The 16,980-nt window shown below is 38.3% G+C and overlaps 2 protein-coding genes across 3 annotated transcripts in view; one reads left to right on the top strand and one right to left on the bottom strand.

Annotated features, from left to right (window-relative positions):
- Positions 1-181: 181 nt before the first annotated feature.
- Positions 182-16,980, bottom strand: part of fitm1l (fat storage inducing transmembrane protein 1, like) — a 23,295-nt gene continuing 6,496 nt past the window's right edge. Inside the window, exons 3-4 of one of the 2 annotated variants that reach the window (XM_028592426.1) lie at positions 13,619-13,734; positions 182-1,053 (exon numbers count right to left, since the gene is read on the bottom strand). In XM_028592426.1, coding sequence (XP_028448227.1) covers positions 375-1,053; positions 13,619-13,653 — 714 coding nt within the window. In that variant the 5' untranslated portion in view covers positions 13,654-13,734 and the 3' untranslated portion in view covers positions 182-374. Of the gene's footprint in view, positions 1,054-6,413; positions 7,662-13,618; positions 13,735-16,980 lie in introns of those variants that run through there. The other variant, XM_028592425.1, reaches the window with a different exon arrangement.
- Positions 16,880-16,980, top strand: part of myh7l (myosin heavy chain 7-like) — a 14,640-nt gene continuing 14,539 nt past the window's right edge. Inside the window, exon 1 of the mRNA XM_028592427.1 lies at positions 16,880-16,909. The gene's annotated coding sequence lies outside the window, so the exon portion shown is untranslated. The remainder of the gene's footprint in view (positions 16,910-16,980) is intronic.

The following is a 16,980-nucleotide window of genomic DNA, read 5'->3' as shown; positions in this document are numbered from 1 at the left end:
CTACGTCCTTTTTCCCGCCATTGCAAACAAGCTGTGGTTCAGTAAGTCTTGTATTCTCCAGTATTTCCAGGCTGTATCTACATTTCAACCGAAATTATGAAGTCACAGGAAACAAGCCTTTGGATAAATACAGCATGCGTTTGCTGCATTGTCATACATTAGAAAAAAAAGGCATGGCAAATAGATATGTACAGACATCTTTTAAAGCCCACTTTGTACATTTCTTTGTTCCAATTTCTAACCAGATTTCTTATTTTACTGTTAAAAGAAGACAAACACAATGGACAGGTCATCTTAGTCTTCTCCAAACAACCACCTAGAGCTCATGATTAAATTAATCTTTGCGTCAGTGGTAAAATCTGTCTGTTTTTCAGTTAGTTGCAGTGATCGTGACTCAGCTGTGCGTCCTCTACTTCAGCACTGCTGGTCTTGGTGTTGAGCAGTTCCGTTCCAGGCCTCCCGGGGCAGTACCAGCTGGGCCCCAGGCGATACCAGCCCTGGTACAGACCCCTCCAGCTCAGACACCCCAGAGCGCCCCCTAGCAGCTGAGTGGGGAACTGAGGGAAGTAAGCTAAGAGACAGAGCAGCAGAAAGATCCAGAGCCAGAGCAGGAGAACGCAGAAGAGGAAGAGGATCCTCAGAGGGGCACCTGAGATCCCACCCAGACTCAGATAAGGGCCAAACACGGCGGTTTCCTCAGCCAGCAGCAGGCAGCAGAGACAGAGGAGGAAGACATCTTCTGAAACTTCATACCCCCTCCACAGCATCCCAGCTTTGAGGCACTCGGATTTACTCTCGCCTTCTCGCAGCACTAGCATAGGCTGCCCATTGGTGACCTCTGGGCCGCTGAGTAAAGGTTCGTAGCAGCTTCCCGTGGTGTTCTCCAGAAGGTCCAGGAGTTTACAGAAACCAAGCCACAACCCGCCAGCCACCCCGAGCCGGGACAGGTGACGGATGGAGAGAGAGAGGGAGCGACGGATGGAGAAGGAGAGGAGGAAGACGAAGGAGCCAACAAAGATGCAGGTCCAGCCCCAACCGGAGCGCAAGAAAATCCTGAAAGAAGGAAAGGAGAGATGTGAACAGTTTCACAAGTTAAGTGATGGATTGGAGGATGGATAGGATAGGATTAGATCAATTAGATTTCGTCGTGTTGAAAATGAAGTGTAGCATAGTAGTTAAACATCAGGGCCCAGTTTTTCAAAAAATTTAATCTGGATCAAATTGATCCGGATTTGGAAATCCCATGTTTTGCTATCCAGGATCATATGATCCATCTTACTTTTATGCCACTTTTTTAAAGTAACATTGGATTTGATCACTGTGAGCCAAATATCAAATTTCAGGATTACCAAATCCTGTTTACCAGAGGCTTAAATGGAGCCTACAGTGTAGCCTACTGGCTTAGCAAAGAACAACAGGTAGGCAAAATACTGGTGGCCACAAATAGACATTGTTGTTGAAAAATAATTCCTGAAATGTTTCAATTCTTAAGTATAGCCGACACAAAAGCCTTTGGAATGATGCTGGAGAAGGAAGCAGAATAGTGCTCCTTGGATGGAGACCAGTTGTCTTCCACCATAGTCCCACATGTTTAATAATGTGCAATTCATTTGTACAAATAACATATTGAGGCGTAAAAATACTCCACATAGCAGCATGACAATACAAGGCCAGGATTCAACATAATATTTGATTGTACTTGTTTTACTACCAGTCTTCATTTAGTCAGTCCCATATTATACACCCTCGTTTTCAGGTTCATACTCGTATTTTGGGTTTTTACTACAACATGTTTACATGCTTTTACGTTCAGAACACATTGTCTCTGTGGCTGCTGAATGTGTTTAAATAGGCAACTGCTAGGAAGTTAACCAAAACAATACATGCATGTTGTGTTTACAGTGCCATAACAGTGTACTATGCAGATAACATAACATACATACTATATCGTCCGTAGTATTAGTATGTATGTCATAGTATAGTATGTTAAAAAAAGTGATAGTCTGATGAAAAATGTCATATAATAACATGTTGAATAAAGTGATAAAAAGTAATTGTATGGGGTGGCCGGGTTGTCTCAGTTGGTAGAGCATGCACACATAAACATGGAGGTTTATGTCTCGACGCAGAGGTCCATGGTTCAAGACTGACCTGTGACAATTTCCTGCATGTCCTCTCTCTCTCTTTTTTTTTTTTTTTTTTTTAAAGGTGGAAAAGCCCCAAAAAATTATCTTTAAAAAATAAAGTCATAGTATATTATGTCAAAAAAGGGAAAATAGTCATAGTATAGCATGTCCAAATAAGTCATAGTATAGTATAGAGGCCTTAGTCCGTTTTGCATCTTTGCTGCACGTCATTCCCCCTCTCTCTCCCACTTTCAAAGTACAGTAGGTCGAAAAAAAAGTCATAAAAGTAAGTAATAGTATAGTATGACGACAAAAGTCATAGTATAGCATGTCGAAAAAAAGTGATACAAAAGTCATAGTGTAGTATGTATAAAAAAAATCACAGTTTAGACGTAAGTAGTCATACAATGTATGTCGAAAAAGTCATAGTATAGTATGTCAAAAGTCATAGTATAGAATGTTTAAAGGGGTGATAGAATGATTATATAAAGTATTTCACACTGTTCCTTATGGTCTCCTAATGGGGTATGTAACATTGGTTGGGCTGAAAATGGCCTGGTTGATATTTTATTGGCCCTTATGCATCCCTGTGTTTTGGCCCTATTTGTAACAAGAGCTTTTCTTCCAAATATGGTATGCTCGTGAATATTTAGATAAGCTGCGTACTGATTGGTTGAGCGAATTGCCATAGGCAGACATTAGAGATGCGCGCTGATTGGTTGAGCGAATCCCCAATACACACACATTAGAGAAGCGACAGAATCTCATATTCCAGACACTGCAATGTTTCATTACCAAATTCACAACAAGATCATCAATGAGACTCGTGGACAAGAGGCGTGTATTTCACCGATCGTTTGTTTAAATAACTCAACACATACACACATTATAAGATTAACTGGAACCTGTGGTAAGAGATTGCTGGCGTAATAAGTTCTCTGACCGCGCTCTCACTCACACACACCTGGCATTAGGAAGAGGGGAGCTGCAGGCCCTGGAGCTCTGTCAGAGCACCAGCGTGTAGTAGTCCATTTGCCAAAAACCGGTGACTTTGCGCGGGTATGGAGTGCTGTGGGCTGCCAGTCGTAACGGAGCTCAATCGAGCTCAGAGCAGTGAGAAGTGAATTTTGTAATGGAGTAGCAGAGATCTGCGCGACCTAGATTCGGAAGACTACCTGATCTCAGGTCAGTTGTGTAGCCTATGTAACTGTTGGGGTGTGACCGTTCTCTTAATACACCCATGGGCTGACAAAGGTTCCGGTTTTTGGGAGGTTGACGTCAACCTCCAGCTTTGTTGGGATTCGCCCGTTTTCAGCGGCAGTTTAAAAATATGAGAGTTTCATAGTAAAGGGGTGTCAGTGGGACTTTGAGCTTCTATGTATGTCCTATTTACCCACCGAACTGTCGTTATTCAACTATGACAGGGTAAAATCGGTTTTGCATTCTATCACCCCTTTAAAAGAAGTCTTAATGTATTATGTCGAAAAAAGTGATAAAAAGTCATAGTATATTATGTTGAAAAGGTCATAGTATAACATGTCGAAAAAAGTGATAAAAAAGTAATATATTATGGTATGGCCTTTTGAAAAAGTGATAAAAAAAGTGATAGTATATTATATTAAAAAAGTAAGTCATAAAAAGTTATAAAAAAGTCATAGTACAGTATGTAGAAAAAAGTCAAAGTATATTATGTCATAAAAAGTGATTAAAAGTTATAAAAAAGTCATAGTACAGTATGTAGAAAAAAGTCATAGTATATTATGTCGTAAAAAGTGATAAAAAAATCATATAGCATGTCAAAAAAGTAATAAAAAAGTCATAGTATAGTATGTCGAAAAAAGTAATTGTATAGTATCAGTATGTCAAAAAAAGTCATAATATAGTATGTCAAAAAAAGTGATAAAATAAGTCATAGTATATTATGTTTAAAAAAGTAATAAAAAAGTCATAGTATAGCATGTTTAAAAAGTGATAAAAAGTCATAGTATAGTATGTCAAAAAAGTTATATTATAGTATGTTGAAAAAAGTGATAAAGAAGTCATAGTATCATATGTCAAAAAAAGTCATAGTATAGCATGTCAAAAAAATAATAAAAGTCATTGTATAGTATGTCAAAAAAGTCATATTATAGTATGTCGAAAAAAGTGATAAAGAAGTCATAGTATAGTATGTCGATAAAAGTCATATTATAGCATGTCGATAAAAGTCATATTATAGCATGTCGAAAAAATAAAAAAGTCATTGTATAGTATGTAAAAAAAGTCATATTATAGTATGTAAAAAAAAGTGATAAAGAAGTCATAGTATCGTATGTCAAAAAAAGTCATAGTAAAGCACGTAGAAAAAAGTCATAGTATAATAGTATGTCGATAAAAGTGACTAAAAAGTCATATTATAGCATGTCGAAAAAAAAATGGTAAAAGAGTCGTAGTATAGTAAGTCAAAAAGTGCATTTTTCTCCTCTAAGTTATCTGACCGCACATGAAAGTTAAATTTATGGTATATTTGTCTTTTTCGCTTAGTGTATTGGACCTCAAAACTTAGTAAAACACAGAGCTTTGAACACCCAACCTTCTGTCTTCTAATCCTTCTCGTATCACTCTAAGCTAAGAAAAGAACTGATCATTTTGGCAACTTTGTCTGTTTCACTTAGTATATTGGCCCTCAAAACTTCCTGAAACAAGATTGGAACACTCCATCTTCTGTCTTCCAATCATAAACTTAGCTCCCTAAGCTATCTGACCTGAGAGAAAGTTTAAGTGTTCATAAAAAAAGTCATAGTATAGTTGTTGTATATGCATGTTGAAAATAAGTGGGAAAAGAGTCGTAGTATAGTGTGTCAATAAGTGCATTTATCTCTCCAAAAAAAAGGTTGTGATAGAGAGTGACAGGAACAAAACATTGGTAACATAGGTCTTGAAACTAATTGCACATAAGAGGATTTGAACACTGAACCTTTGGTCTTCCAATAATTTTGTTATCACTCTAAGCTATCTGACCTGAAAGAAGAGTCTATGATTTCGGCAAATTCGTCTCTTTCACTTAGTATATTGGCCCTCAAAACTTCCTGAAACAAGATTTGAACACTCAATTTTCTATCTACCAATCATAAACTTATCTCCCTAAGATATCTGACTTGACACAAAAAATCATAGTATCGTATGTCAAAAAAGTCATCATATAGCATGTTGAATAAAGTCATAGTATAGTATGTCGAAAAAAGTGACAAAAAAGTCATAGTATAGCATTTCGAAAAAAGTGACAAAAAAGTCATAGCATATCATGTCGAAAAGTGACAAAAAAATCATAGTATAGCATTTCAGAAAAGAGTGATAAGAAAGGCATATGTATGTCGAAAAAATGTGATGAAAAGTTATAGTATGTCTAAAAAATAGATAAAAAGGTCATAGTAAGGCGATAAGTGATACAAAGTTATAGTATAGTATATCCAAAAAAGTCATAGTGTAACGTTGAAAAAAGTGATGTCATAGTATAGCATGTTCAAAAAAGTGACAAAGAAGTCATAGTATATAGTAGGTCGAAAAAAGTGATAAAATAAGTCACAGTCAAAAAGTGATAAAAAAAGTCATTGTATGTCGAAAAAAGTGATAAAAATGTCATAGAGTATGTAAAACAAAGTGGTAAAAAGGTCATAGTATTGTAAGGCGATAAGTGATAAAAAGTCATAGTATCATAAGCCAAAAAAAGGGATAATAAAAGGGTGTATTATGTTGAAAAATGTCACAGATAGTATATATATAAAAAAAAAAAAAAAGAGTCCTTATATAGTATGTCGAAAAAGTGATAAAAAAGTCACAGTATAGTATGTCAAAAATAGTCATAGTATAGTATGTCAATTTTTTTTTATAAAAAAGTCATAGTATATTATGCCAAAGAAAGTCAGGAAGAACATGCAAACTCCACAATAAAAGTCACGCAATACACACCCATTAAAAATGCAGAAAAAGCCTGAAAGAAGCACTAAACTTAAACAGTGATAACACAAATACTGTAAAAGATATCATAAAGCTTAATCATTTTGTCATAGCTGAAGGTTTTGTGAATAAGTTTGAAAGTATGTGGAAGGAGTAGCATTTCCAGGTGAAAGAAGCCTGAAGAGGATTTGGAAGGAAGATATCAAAATGGTGATATCCACTTCAAAGTGACAGAAGTAATTTTTTTTAACAGTGCGCAGGCCTGCTGCATTGTCGGTAACTCGGTGGCACAACAATACCACTGTCTCTAAGAAGACAATTGATCAGGAAGTAAACAGGAAGCAGCCTCACCTGTATAGGAAGTGGCTTCTCTTGGCAAAGACGCTGTGCTGGGAGACCCAGAGGCTCAGTGCAGGGCCGAACATCACCACTGCTGAAAGCAACAGGTGGAAGTGCTGCCGGAACACAGTGTTACCCAGGAACCGGGCCGCCAGGTCCGTCAGGACCACCAGCACCGTGTTGAGGAACATCTGGACCCAGAACCAAACCTCTGACCAGATCTCAACTTAATATTTCTATATAAAAATGGACTGCTGTTGGCTCTGAATGCAGCAGCGTGTTTGTGTAGAATATCCACCTCAGGACAATGAGCATGCAATGTTTCATGTGATCAGCTGTAAGTCTGTCTAGAATGAACTTCACACACTTATAAATAATGTGGATTACCTCTGTTGCATAACGGAACAATTTAGCATCTTAAGTAGTTCAAAGTCTGGATGGAATCAATCAATCTGTACAAACTAAACTATATATATTTTTTAAAGTTTCAGAGTGGGTCCATTGGTGCATTAATGGAAAACTAATCCAGATTCAGAAATCCAAAGATGCTGGCTGTGTAGTAAAAATAGTTGAAGTCCACTGGTGTTAGCTGCTAGTGTTCGGCATCCATGCGTCTCCTGTGTAACATGAATGGGACGACAGCTGGCCCCTAGCCTTCCACAGACTGCAAATGTTCACACTGTGAAATCCAACCATGAAATTCTTCAATCCAGTAGCCACTCCTTCTCCTAACTCAGCACAGTATAATGTATCTGCCAGTGCACAGTAGTTTAGCTATAGCTAAACAATTCAACCAGACCACATAACTGTTGCTTTGCTGGTTATTCTTGCAGCTGCAGAAAGGTGAGTTGAGCTTCAGTCTTCCCTGACCTTGTATAGCAGGTTTCCCATGTGTCTCCTTCCTGTTTCCCCCTGTTTGTAGTGCGGTGATTGTCACGGGCCACCTTTGGATCCCTTCTGCAGAAATGCAATTGCTGGTCACCGTGTTTCACTCAGCAATGGCCACCGCTGTGCTACCTTGAGAGACACCCAATGGTTGTGGGTTGAGAATAAATCCCCTGTTCGCACTAACTGTGGCTTCTCTGCTCGTCTCTGTCACTCACACCCACCCTCTCCAACACACAGAGTATGTTCTCGCCCTGTCATATGCCTCCTGGTCCTTGAAGGTGTCACGTTGCTCCTACTGAGATGACTGAAGGGTACATAGAGGTTGAACCAATGACATGGGTTCCTTGGTGCTAATATGGATATCACAAGGTTTCTGACTAATTTAGTAGTCCTGATTGCCAGCACAGTCAGAGGCTGAGAGTAAGCTGAGCAGCGCCAACAGAACCAGTGTTACAGAAAAGTACATTATTTATCAATTATGTGAAATTAGATGCAAAGAGTTAAATCATGTGTGTGTTCACATGTATTAATAGCAATAACCTTTGTACTGTATCTGGGCTGAGACTCAGCTGTTGCAGCAGTCTGTCTCTGTCAATCAGTGAATAGTAACCCAGTCTACATTTACTGTCCTTTCTCTACTCTCTCTCAGCCCTCTCCCAACCACTTTCATTAAACGGCAAGTCTACCAAAGTTTTAAAACAAAAGTGCTCTGGCACATAACCACCCATATAAAAAATACAACTTGTAATTTTAACACTTGGTTTTTGTTCAGATTAAAAACCATATATTCAAGATATAAACGTGTTAATTCTTCAAAGGTGCAAGGCAGATAACTGTCCTCTGTTCAGAGCCAGGCCTGCTGTTTCCTCTAGCATTTGTGCTAAGCTAACCAGCTGCTAGCAGTGTGTCTAACTTTTCCTTAAAGATAGTCAAGAATTGCAGCTGCTGTTTATGTTGGATCTAAGACATAAAGTTTTTTTTGATGTTGTGTGGAACCATATATTCACCCCAGTTGACTGTGTGTGACAGGCATGGCTGGATTAACCTCAGTGGCCCTGGGAGGAACAATGAGCACTTTTGGTAATCCAGCCCTGCTGACAGGTTCCATTTTCTCAAACAATATTTTCAAATCCACTGGCAAGAAGATAACATGCAAAATCTGTGATCCATCCTTAATTTCTGCTGTCAAAATAGGAATTTGCCAAATGTATCCAGTTTGTTTTGTTGTAGTATTATCTTTTGTGATTTACACTTGTTGCTGTGGTGTTCTATTTTCCTTAGGAGCCCAATTCTCATGATAAGGTTTGAGTTTCATATCTGTTCTAGCAAAGAACGTTTCTCTTAAAAAAAAAAACTGAGTTTTTTTTGTCTGGAGAGGAGTATCAGACATACGCCATGTCCCATCTCCGTGCATGTCTCTTACACTTGTCGTTTGTGCAATTAATATTTCCATTGTACAATGATGTTACAGAAGTTTAAGTCATTCAGTTTGCATGTTTTCATGTTTGTGTTGAAATTAAACATTTTTTCAAGGATGATCATGCTCACAGGACCGATGTAAGTCAAAAAGGTTTCAATGTTCAAAAAAAGGTAAACATCACTTTTAAGTATAATATTTTTCTTGCTCAAAATTGGATTTTTTTTTCTAATCTTGTAGCAACTAAGACATGGATCAACATGAGTGTAATTAAACATGAGGCAGGTTCCTCTCATTTGGTTCACTATTCCTTTATTTTTTTTTACTATAATCTTCTTATGTCCCTTGCTGTACTTTGTGTTTCTGAAATGTCTGAGCTGTCCATCTGTCAGTTTCTGTTTTGACCCTGCCGTTGCTCCAGAAATAAAGGTTGACCTGGTTTCGAAGTGTTAAATGTCTCCCTTCTTTCTTTCCAACTGTGTGCAGAACGGTTGAACAGTCTAGTTAAGTTACAGACAGCATTTGATCCACTAACCATTTGTTACATCACCTCAAAGTAATATAAATGACGGGAGGACATCGTTTTTTGTTTGTTGGAAGACACAAAAGAGCTTATTTTTTGGGCCAATCCATAATTAACAATTGATTAGTGTAACAAGTTGGATTACTTCCAGATCTAATGGACATATTTTTTAGGAATGGTGATCATCAGATTACAGGAAACCACACTTCTTACTTATATTGGGCATCTAATGAATGTTCTTGTACTGCATAAGTGATCCTCAGATGTTTAAGAGGTCTGTCTGTATATTTGTCCCCACTGACTCACTCTGTCTGCGGTCAGACTTCACATATACAAACTATAAATAACAATGTTCACACAGTCAAATAGAAACACTTCTGGAAGGCAATGTAACCTAATACAGCAGCCCTGCAATAGATCCTACTAATGTGAAGGTAATCATCTTCAGATTTTGTTTTAGTGTCAGGGAAATGTTGATTCAAATGTAGAATCATTGAGAGGATAAGTGTTGCAACCTCTACAAGTCATGGCCAACTGCTCAAACTGAAGTGGGTCTAATAGATCACTCACATGCTTCAGAACCTCAAGTGAGACAAGTGACAAGTAACAAGTAAGTCTGGCAAAGGTCTAAAAACATTCAAAACTTGTATTTCAATCCAGCACCTGCTGTCAGTCACCACAACAACTTTAGGAGTTGGGTGACTCCCAGTCCCCCGCTATTTAGGAACATTTGCTGCAGGTTTGATATGGTACAACACAAAGCTTGTAAGGCTACATCTACACCAATACATATTAGTTTAAAAACCAATAACCTTTTCTACGTTTATGCCTTATGTCCACTCTACTGCTGTGTTTCTGAGCCCCTAAGAAGGGAGACATTTGGAAACACTGCTTAACTGCTTAAACTGCACCGTTTAAGTTAAGAAAACTCCGGGGGTTGCTTTGTAGTCTGAACGGGCACACATTTCAGTCAGTCTTCATTGGTTAGGTAGGCTTACATACCTTTCAGTAACAGTTCCACCTTGTCGTTGGTCCAAGCAAATAAATCCCTGGTCTTACTTTTTGCAATTGTTGTTCTTTCTCCAAAGTATTTTCTGTATTTCCAACTTCTACATCCATGATTTTCAACTGCAGAGTCAGACAATCTGCTTCCTGTTAACACCGGCATGTGCATGCCCAGTGTATGCGAATGGTTATTGGCAGACGTGTTAATATTGACGGAGATTAGTTCTGCTCCTGGAGCTAAAAATCTTGTGTGGACGGAGATTGTTTTTATCTCAAAACATGGTTTAAAAATGAAAGCGTAGTAGTGTACATGTAGATGGAGGCTACAGGTTGACTTGGTGAGCAGAGAGACTCTCATATCATCTCGGAGCAGACCGTACACAGACCTTTCTCTTCTGAATCTGACCTCCCTACACAACATTACTGTAACTTACACTGTAGAGTGCCATAATTAACTATATAAATAACTATTTAGTTTGCTGCCACAATGCAATACAGGTCATCCAGTGGATTTTGATATGAGGACTAAACACAATGATGAAATAAGGTGGTTCTAATACTGATGAAACTTTAGTGCAACAGCACCTCCAAGAGCAATACTGTCTAATAAACTGTGGCACCACCTACTGCAGTTACTTTGGTGTTGCTGACATCTATAGGAAGTAGAAAGAGGTTCCATATGCTGGGTGGAAAACACAACATTACCAAGTTAGACACATGATATTGGATACAATTTGTATCTGCTGTTAATGACACACACATATTCAGGGCCGGTTCTAGCCCTTTGGTTGCCCTAGGCGAGATTGAGTTTTGCGCCCCCCCAGTCTCACATTGCCAGATCTCCACAGCGCTGTGTCAGCGATAGAGTAGCAATGTATGTTCATTTTATTTTCTAGCTTCCATGTAAGTTAGATGGCACCAACATTTGGTCTAATCATAACTGGTCTGGCAACCCAAAGGCCAGTGTTTTGTTTCCAAATTTGTGTGCATGGTGACTTATGATGGGGGATCTGGGGGTCCACCCCCTGAAAATTTTGAGCATTAAATACTTCATTTCCTGCATTCTGGTGAATTTTTATGCCCTGGACTGTAATATTTCAGATGTTTGAGCAAGATTTCTGCTCATGTTCAAAACTTTATGCACATTCAAAATACAGTATATCTCATCTGTGTTCTCTCTGGTTTGGAGGAGCTGTGATATTGTGAGAAAAATAAAGTGATAATACAATAGGCTATTACAAGAATAAAGTCACTATATTTCAGAAAATAATCCACCTGCACCATAGTCTGCTGTGCATTTCGTGATTGCTCTGCTGAGACGGTAGATGTCAGACCTCCTGACAGACACAGAGCCCCGTTTGGGACGCTGGTCTCTGAATGAGACAGTTTAGGGAAGTGGCTGTATGCTGCTCTACATCGGAGGTGGAAACACAAAACTACGCAGAAATAGGGACACATCTGTCATAGCATGCCCACAACAGAGCGCGTCCATTATAAACCTGAAGCTGCACAGACCACGGAAGGTGCGCTTTCAGCAGCTCAGTGTCTGTGCCGCTACTCGTCTCTATTTTTACAGCGAGAGAGGGACACTGAGCGACGCACAGGTCCATAGGATGATCATGTTTAATAAACACGTTTTATTTCGCTTGTCGTTCTAATTCTATTATTAATGGAAGTAGACCTAAGGGCGACACGGCGCCCCCAACACTTTTGACGCCCTAGGCAATCGCCTAGGCCGCCTATAGCAATCGCCGGCCCTGCACATATTACAACCTTTCAAAATGTGATAGAAAATCTAAGTAGAAAGAAAGATGCTGAGTAGATTTTGGAGCCAAGATACAGTGAGTGTTCAATGAACTAAGGCTTGAGTTTTGTCGCTCTGATGGAGAAATACTTAAAACATCTAACCCCAGGTAACAGCACTGATTATGTCAGGATTATGGTCAGGCGCATCGGAAGTGATACATCTATAAATCCACTCAGTGACATACTGCCACTGTGTGGATCAACTGGGACATTACAACATACTCCAACACAGAGGGGAGATGGCTCAGTCAGAATAATTTCACTTTGAAAATCTGCAGGATTTTGTGACATTACAAGTAGATTGGAAGCCAATTGTTGTTGAGTATGACACTCAAACAACTTACTGTTGAGTATGACACTCAAACAACTTACTTCACAGAATGGATTTTTTCATTTAAGTAGAAGACATCTTGTAACCAGTAGTTAAACACTTGAAAAGAACAATATTTGCATATTCATATCTGAGTTTGTGAAGGCATATAGGGAGATTTATGTACAGTATTTTTAATATTTTTGGTTACCTGAAGGTATCTACATAAGAGGGACATGACACTGTCATGAAAGTGTCATTAACATTATAAACAAGTCATAAACGTTTATGACATAACGCTTCTGTCATTAAGTGTCATTCGGTTTTTGTCATGACAAGTTATGGTTAGAGTTAGAGTTAGGGTTAGTGATAGGTTTGGCATTTGTGCATGCAGGTGTTTGAATGTATCTCATCTATTCTAAGGAGGTTCTATGGATGAGTTAGTTTTAAGGTGACATGGTCTCACAGAAAAACCTATCTTAGAATGTGTAAATCTATTATGAATTTGGGTACAACTTTCACACAGAGGAATTGGAGCCTTGAATGTGAGAATCTATTAGGAGCATCGGCCATAAAAGGTGCAGTTTAAGCGTTTGGTTCGCTGAAATAGATATCTTGGGCTGTGTGAGCATAAAAAGAGTTTAAAAAGGATCCATTTGGATGTGCATGTTAGTCACCCTTGGGCAGACACTGTTGTATGCTCACGGTTGTCTCGTTGTCATGAGAGTTTGTTTGAATAAAGCTGCATTGAACTCATTGGACTGTTCATCATTGAAGTCTCCCAACATCATTTCTGAGTTATCACCCGATAACAGTTAGGGTTTATGTGTCATGACAGTGTCATGTGTTCATAACAGTGTCATGTCACTCTTATGTAGATACCTTCAAGTAAAGTGTTACCATATTTTTTTATATTTTTAATAGGGAACAAAAACAAACAAACACGATTTATACTAACAACATTAGAAGAGAACAGTAATAATAACCAATACCTGGTGTCTTTGGCCTAGCTGGCCAAAGTACCGGTCAAAACTTGTTTAATTCCATTCCATTCACTTTAGCTCCCTCTCCCTGCTGTCTCGCAAACAACTCTTGTAGACCCTAAGATTAAACACAGCCCTTTTTTAATCATTCACATAAAAGTGCTAATATTTTAGGTCCACTGTGTAAATTGCATCTTCATCAGTATCCTTCAACTATTGTTTCACTTTTAACTGTATTTGTGATATCAGTTAATTGAAGGAGAAGGTAGTACCACATACACTCACCCCTCCCTGTGCTGCTCCTCCCAGTGCAGATCCATTAAAGGGCCGGGTGTCTGTGTGGCGCGCAGGAATCCAGAGTGGCTGTCAGCTGTAGGATCACACCTCTAATCCGGCACTGACTGAAAATACAAACAGCTGACTGCGTGATCTGCTCTACCCTGTCCTGCTGCTGAAAATGTTCCAAGGCAGAGAGCCAAAAAGGAAGGACATGGATGGACATGCTGGAGGGCTTTTGTTCATTCCTACCAAAAGACAAAAATATGTCTGAAGGTTTTTTTATTGACACAATTCAGTTTTAATGACTTAGGCTACTTACTGCACTTACACAATCTGTGCTGAACAGTATCGGGGCACTCATATACATCACAGCTATACCCCTTGCAAAATAAAAGTAATTTATTCCTAGGATGATTGGCATAGCAAACCAGTTCCTGGGGGACACCTCTGTAACTAAAAGCTGTAATCTTTTAACAATATTCATTAACATTTACAAATATTCAGTATCATAACATTATAAAACCTTTAGTGTCTGAAATATACCGGCCAAATCATGACTGAGACAATAAACAGGAATAACACTTCAGCTCAAGTTCTTTGTCTAGCCATGGTCTTATTTTGTCTCCATGACTGTGACTTTTGAGCATGGCTCAGTTCAGTTCTAGTAAAAGTGAGCCCTTATCTCCCCTGCTGTTATCAGGCTGAAAATGCCACTGATGGTGTAGACAGTAAACAGGCTCAAACCCACTTTGTGTGGTTTGTCATGCCAAACAAAAGGTTTATTAATATCCATCACACCCACAAGATTAATAAACTGCACACATGCTAAATACCAAAATGATGAGTGAACAATGACAGCTTTCTATTTATAGAGAACTCACAGTCTAGGAGTGGACTGGGACTTTACTTTTATTTTAACTAACAAAAGTTGGTTTAATGTATAATACATGCAACAATTTTCACTTAAAAAGAAGCAGCTCTAAGTGTAATCCCTCTGCCTGCCACTGTTCTTTAGATTCAATTAGTTATTTCCTGGGAGCACAGAAGTGTCCATACCGAGCAGGACCTTTTTCATTCATTTATTGTAAATGATTTGGACAAAAACAGTGACTCCACGGCATCTATCAAAGACTATGCATATGTAACTTTATGATGTATATTGTATTTAGTCATGAAAAGTGAATGTTTATGCTTTTGACTTGAATGGCTTGATACCCTGCCAAAGTGTAAAGATGAACAATGCTGCTTTTAAAGAGTATGCTGTAAATTAACTCTTCATTTTTCTATGAAAACAGATCTTCTTTGAACCAGCAGCCAATCAAACTGTCCGTGCAGAGCTGCAGCTGCCATAACACATGGGATGCATTGAGCTTTTGCAAACCACTGCAATATCTGCACTTCGTTGATTGTACGGCATAGTGTACGGCTTAGTTTTGTGGGCTGGTTTTTAAAAATTGCTGTTGCTATAAACTATAGACAAAATAGCATGGTAAACCGTGTCAAATGTCTTCGAAAAATCTAAAAATATACATATTGCATACTCATTATTATCCAAAGCTGTAGTATCAGTATCAGTAAGTTCTAAAAGTGCCATATAAGTTGGATGGTTTTTATAGAATCCATACTGGTGATCATTGCGCATATTGTAAGTGTTCCAGAATTCTTTAATAAAGAACTTTTCTAAAACATGGCAGTATTTAAATTGTACAATGTGTTGAAAGGATTTAGGATCACATGTTTTAAAGAGTGGAATAACTTTAGCCATTTTCAGGTCAGAGGGTATGATGCCAGTTTTCATGACTAATGTATGCTAATGTATGCATGAATGAATGTTAAAGGCTTAATCATAAAAGTCATGACTTCTTTAATTAAGGAGGTGCCAATTATATCATGACCAGGAGCTGATTATTTAAATTCTTATATATCATTCACCTCCTTTAAGTCAGGTGGCTAAAAATTACTAAAAGAGGTAAAAGAACCCTTTATATAATCTAATGGATTAATAACTTCAACTATGCTATTGGCAAGAGATGGGCCAACACTTGAAAATAAATCATTAAACCTACAACATATATCAAATTAGGATTCGTCCAGCTGAGCTGCATGAAATTGAAGCAACATCATCAACATGACACTCGCTGGATCCTTTTTATCGATAAAAATGTTTGCACTTGTCGAATGTACGGTATAGTAAACATTTTTTTAAATTGCGGTCACTATAGACTGTAACTTATTTAAAAATCGCGGTTTGTACCGGATGTCCTGTGTCACGCTAGTGATATATACTCTCTGACCGATCAGTGGTCTGCAGTGTTTTAACTCCACCTTCTAGTATTAGCTCAGCTGTCTCACAACCTCAATCAGGTGGTACCAAAAAGGTACCAGGTACCAGGTACTATCCACGACTTTTGCTAATAGAAAAAAACAAAATCTCCCAAAAAGTTGAAATACTAAAAAGGGATTCTGCACAATCCTTTGATTGTTGCATTTATTAATAGTTATTTTAATTTGTTAAAAGAGTCAAAATAGTTTAAATCTATTGTGGAGATAAACCCCTTGAGATGAAATTAGTAAACTGTAAATAGAAGCAGTTTCTCTTACTGTTCTTATTTAACGTACTATGATTTTCTGCTGTTTCAGGCTGTGCATGAGATTTGTTTTTCAGAGCAAATGTCTTGTTTTCCCAGAACCCACTGGTCACAGTTGCACACATACCAAATACTCAAAAGTGTTGGGGGCGCCGTGTCGCCCTCAGGTCTACTCCCATTAATAATAGATACTGGCTATTAGTGTGCAGAAACAGATTGATAAATAAATAAAAAATTTGATATAAAAGAAATAGGCAATTTTGGTAGTTTTATTTTAAATTTTTGACCTATAGGTAGCAATTCATACCTTTGTTGTTACACTTGCAGAATAAATAGACTCTAGTTTCTGTTCTCTTAGAGATAAAAGGCTGGCGACAGGCGAGTTATGCAAGAGAAAGTTCCTGGCACTGTTCCCAAAAAATCACATTATTTGGATGTGAGCAGAGAGAGCAGCCAGACATCATGAGAGCCTTATCATAAGTGATGAAAGTGATGGCGATGACCACAATGTGTATGTGTGTGTGTGTGTGTGTGTGTGTGTGAGGGTAAAGGGGTATGTGTGAAGTGGTGTAATTGTTGAGATATGTGTGTGTGCGTGAGTGGGACAGGGTGGTAACCTTGGCCTTGTAAAGCTGGGTTATCAGGGGTTATATATTTGATCCTTGCCTTCCCTACAGGTCTAGCAGCTGATCCTCTTCACCTGACCTCTGTAAGTCTGTACAACTGGCTGTATTTTGAATTCATGCTGTTTTTTATACTGTATTTTTCTGCTGTCTAAAC

This window comes from Perca flavescens, chromosome 12, assembly GCF_004354835.1.
Source record: "Perca flavescens isolate YP-PL-M2 chromosome 12, PFLA_1.0, whole genome shotgun sequence".
In the NCBI taxonomy this organism is placed as follows: domain Eukaryota; kingdom Metazoa; phylum Chordata; class Actinopteri; order Perciformes; family Percidae; genus Perca; species Perca flavescens.
The sequence above is the reverse complement of the archived record's forward strand: the minus strand, read 5'-3'. Positions and strand labels throughout refer to the sequence as shown.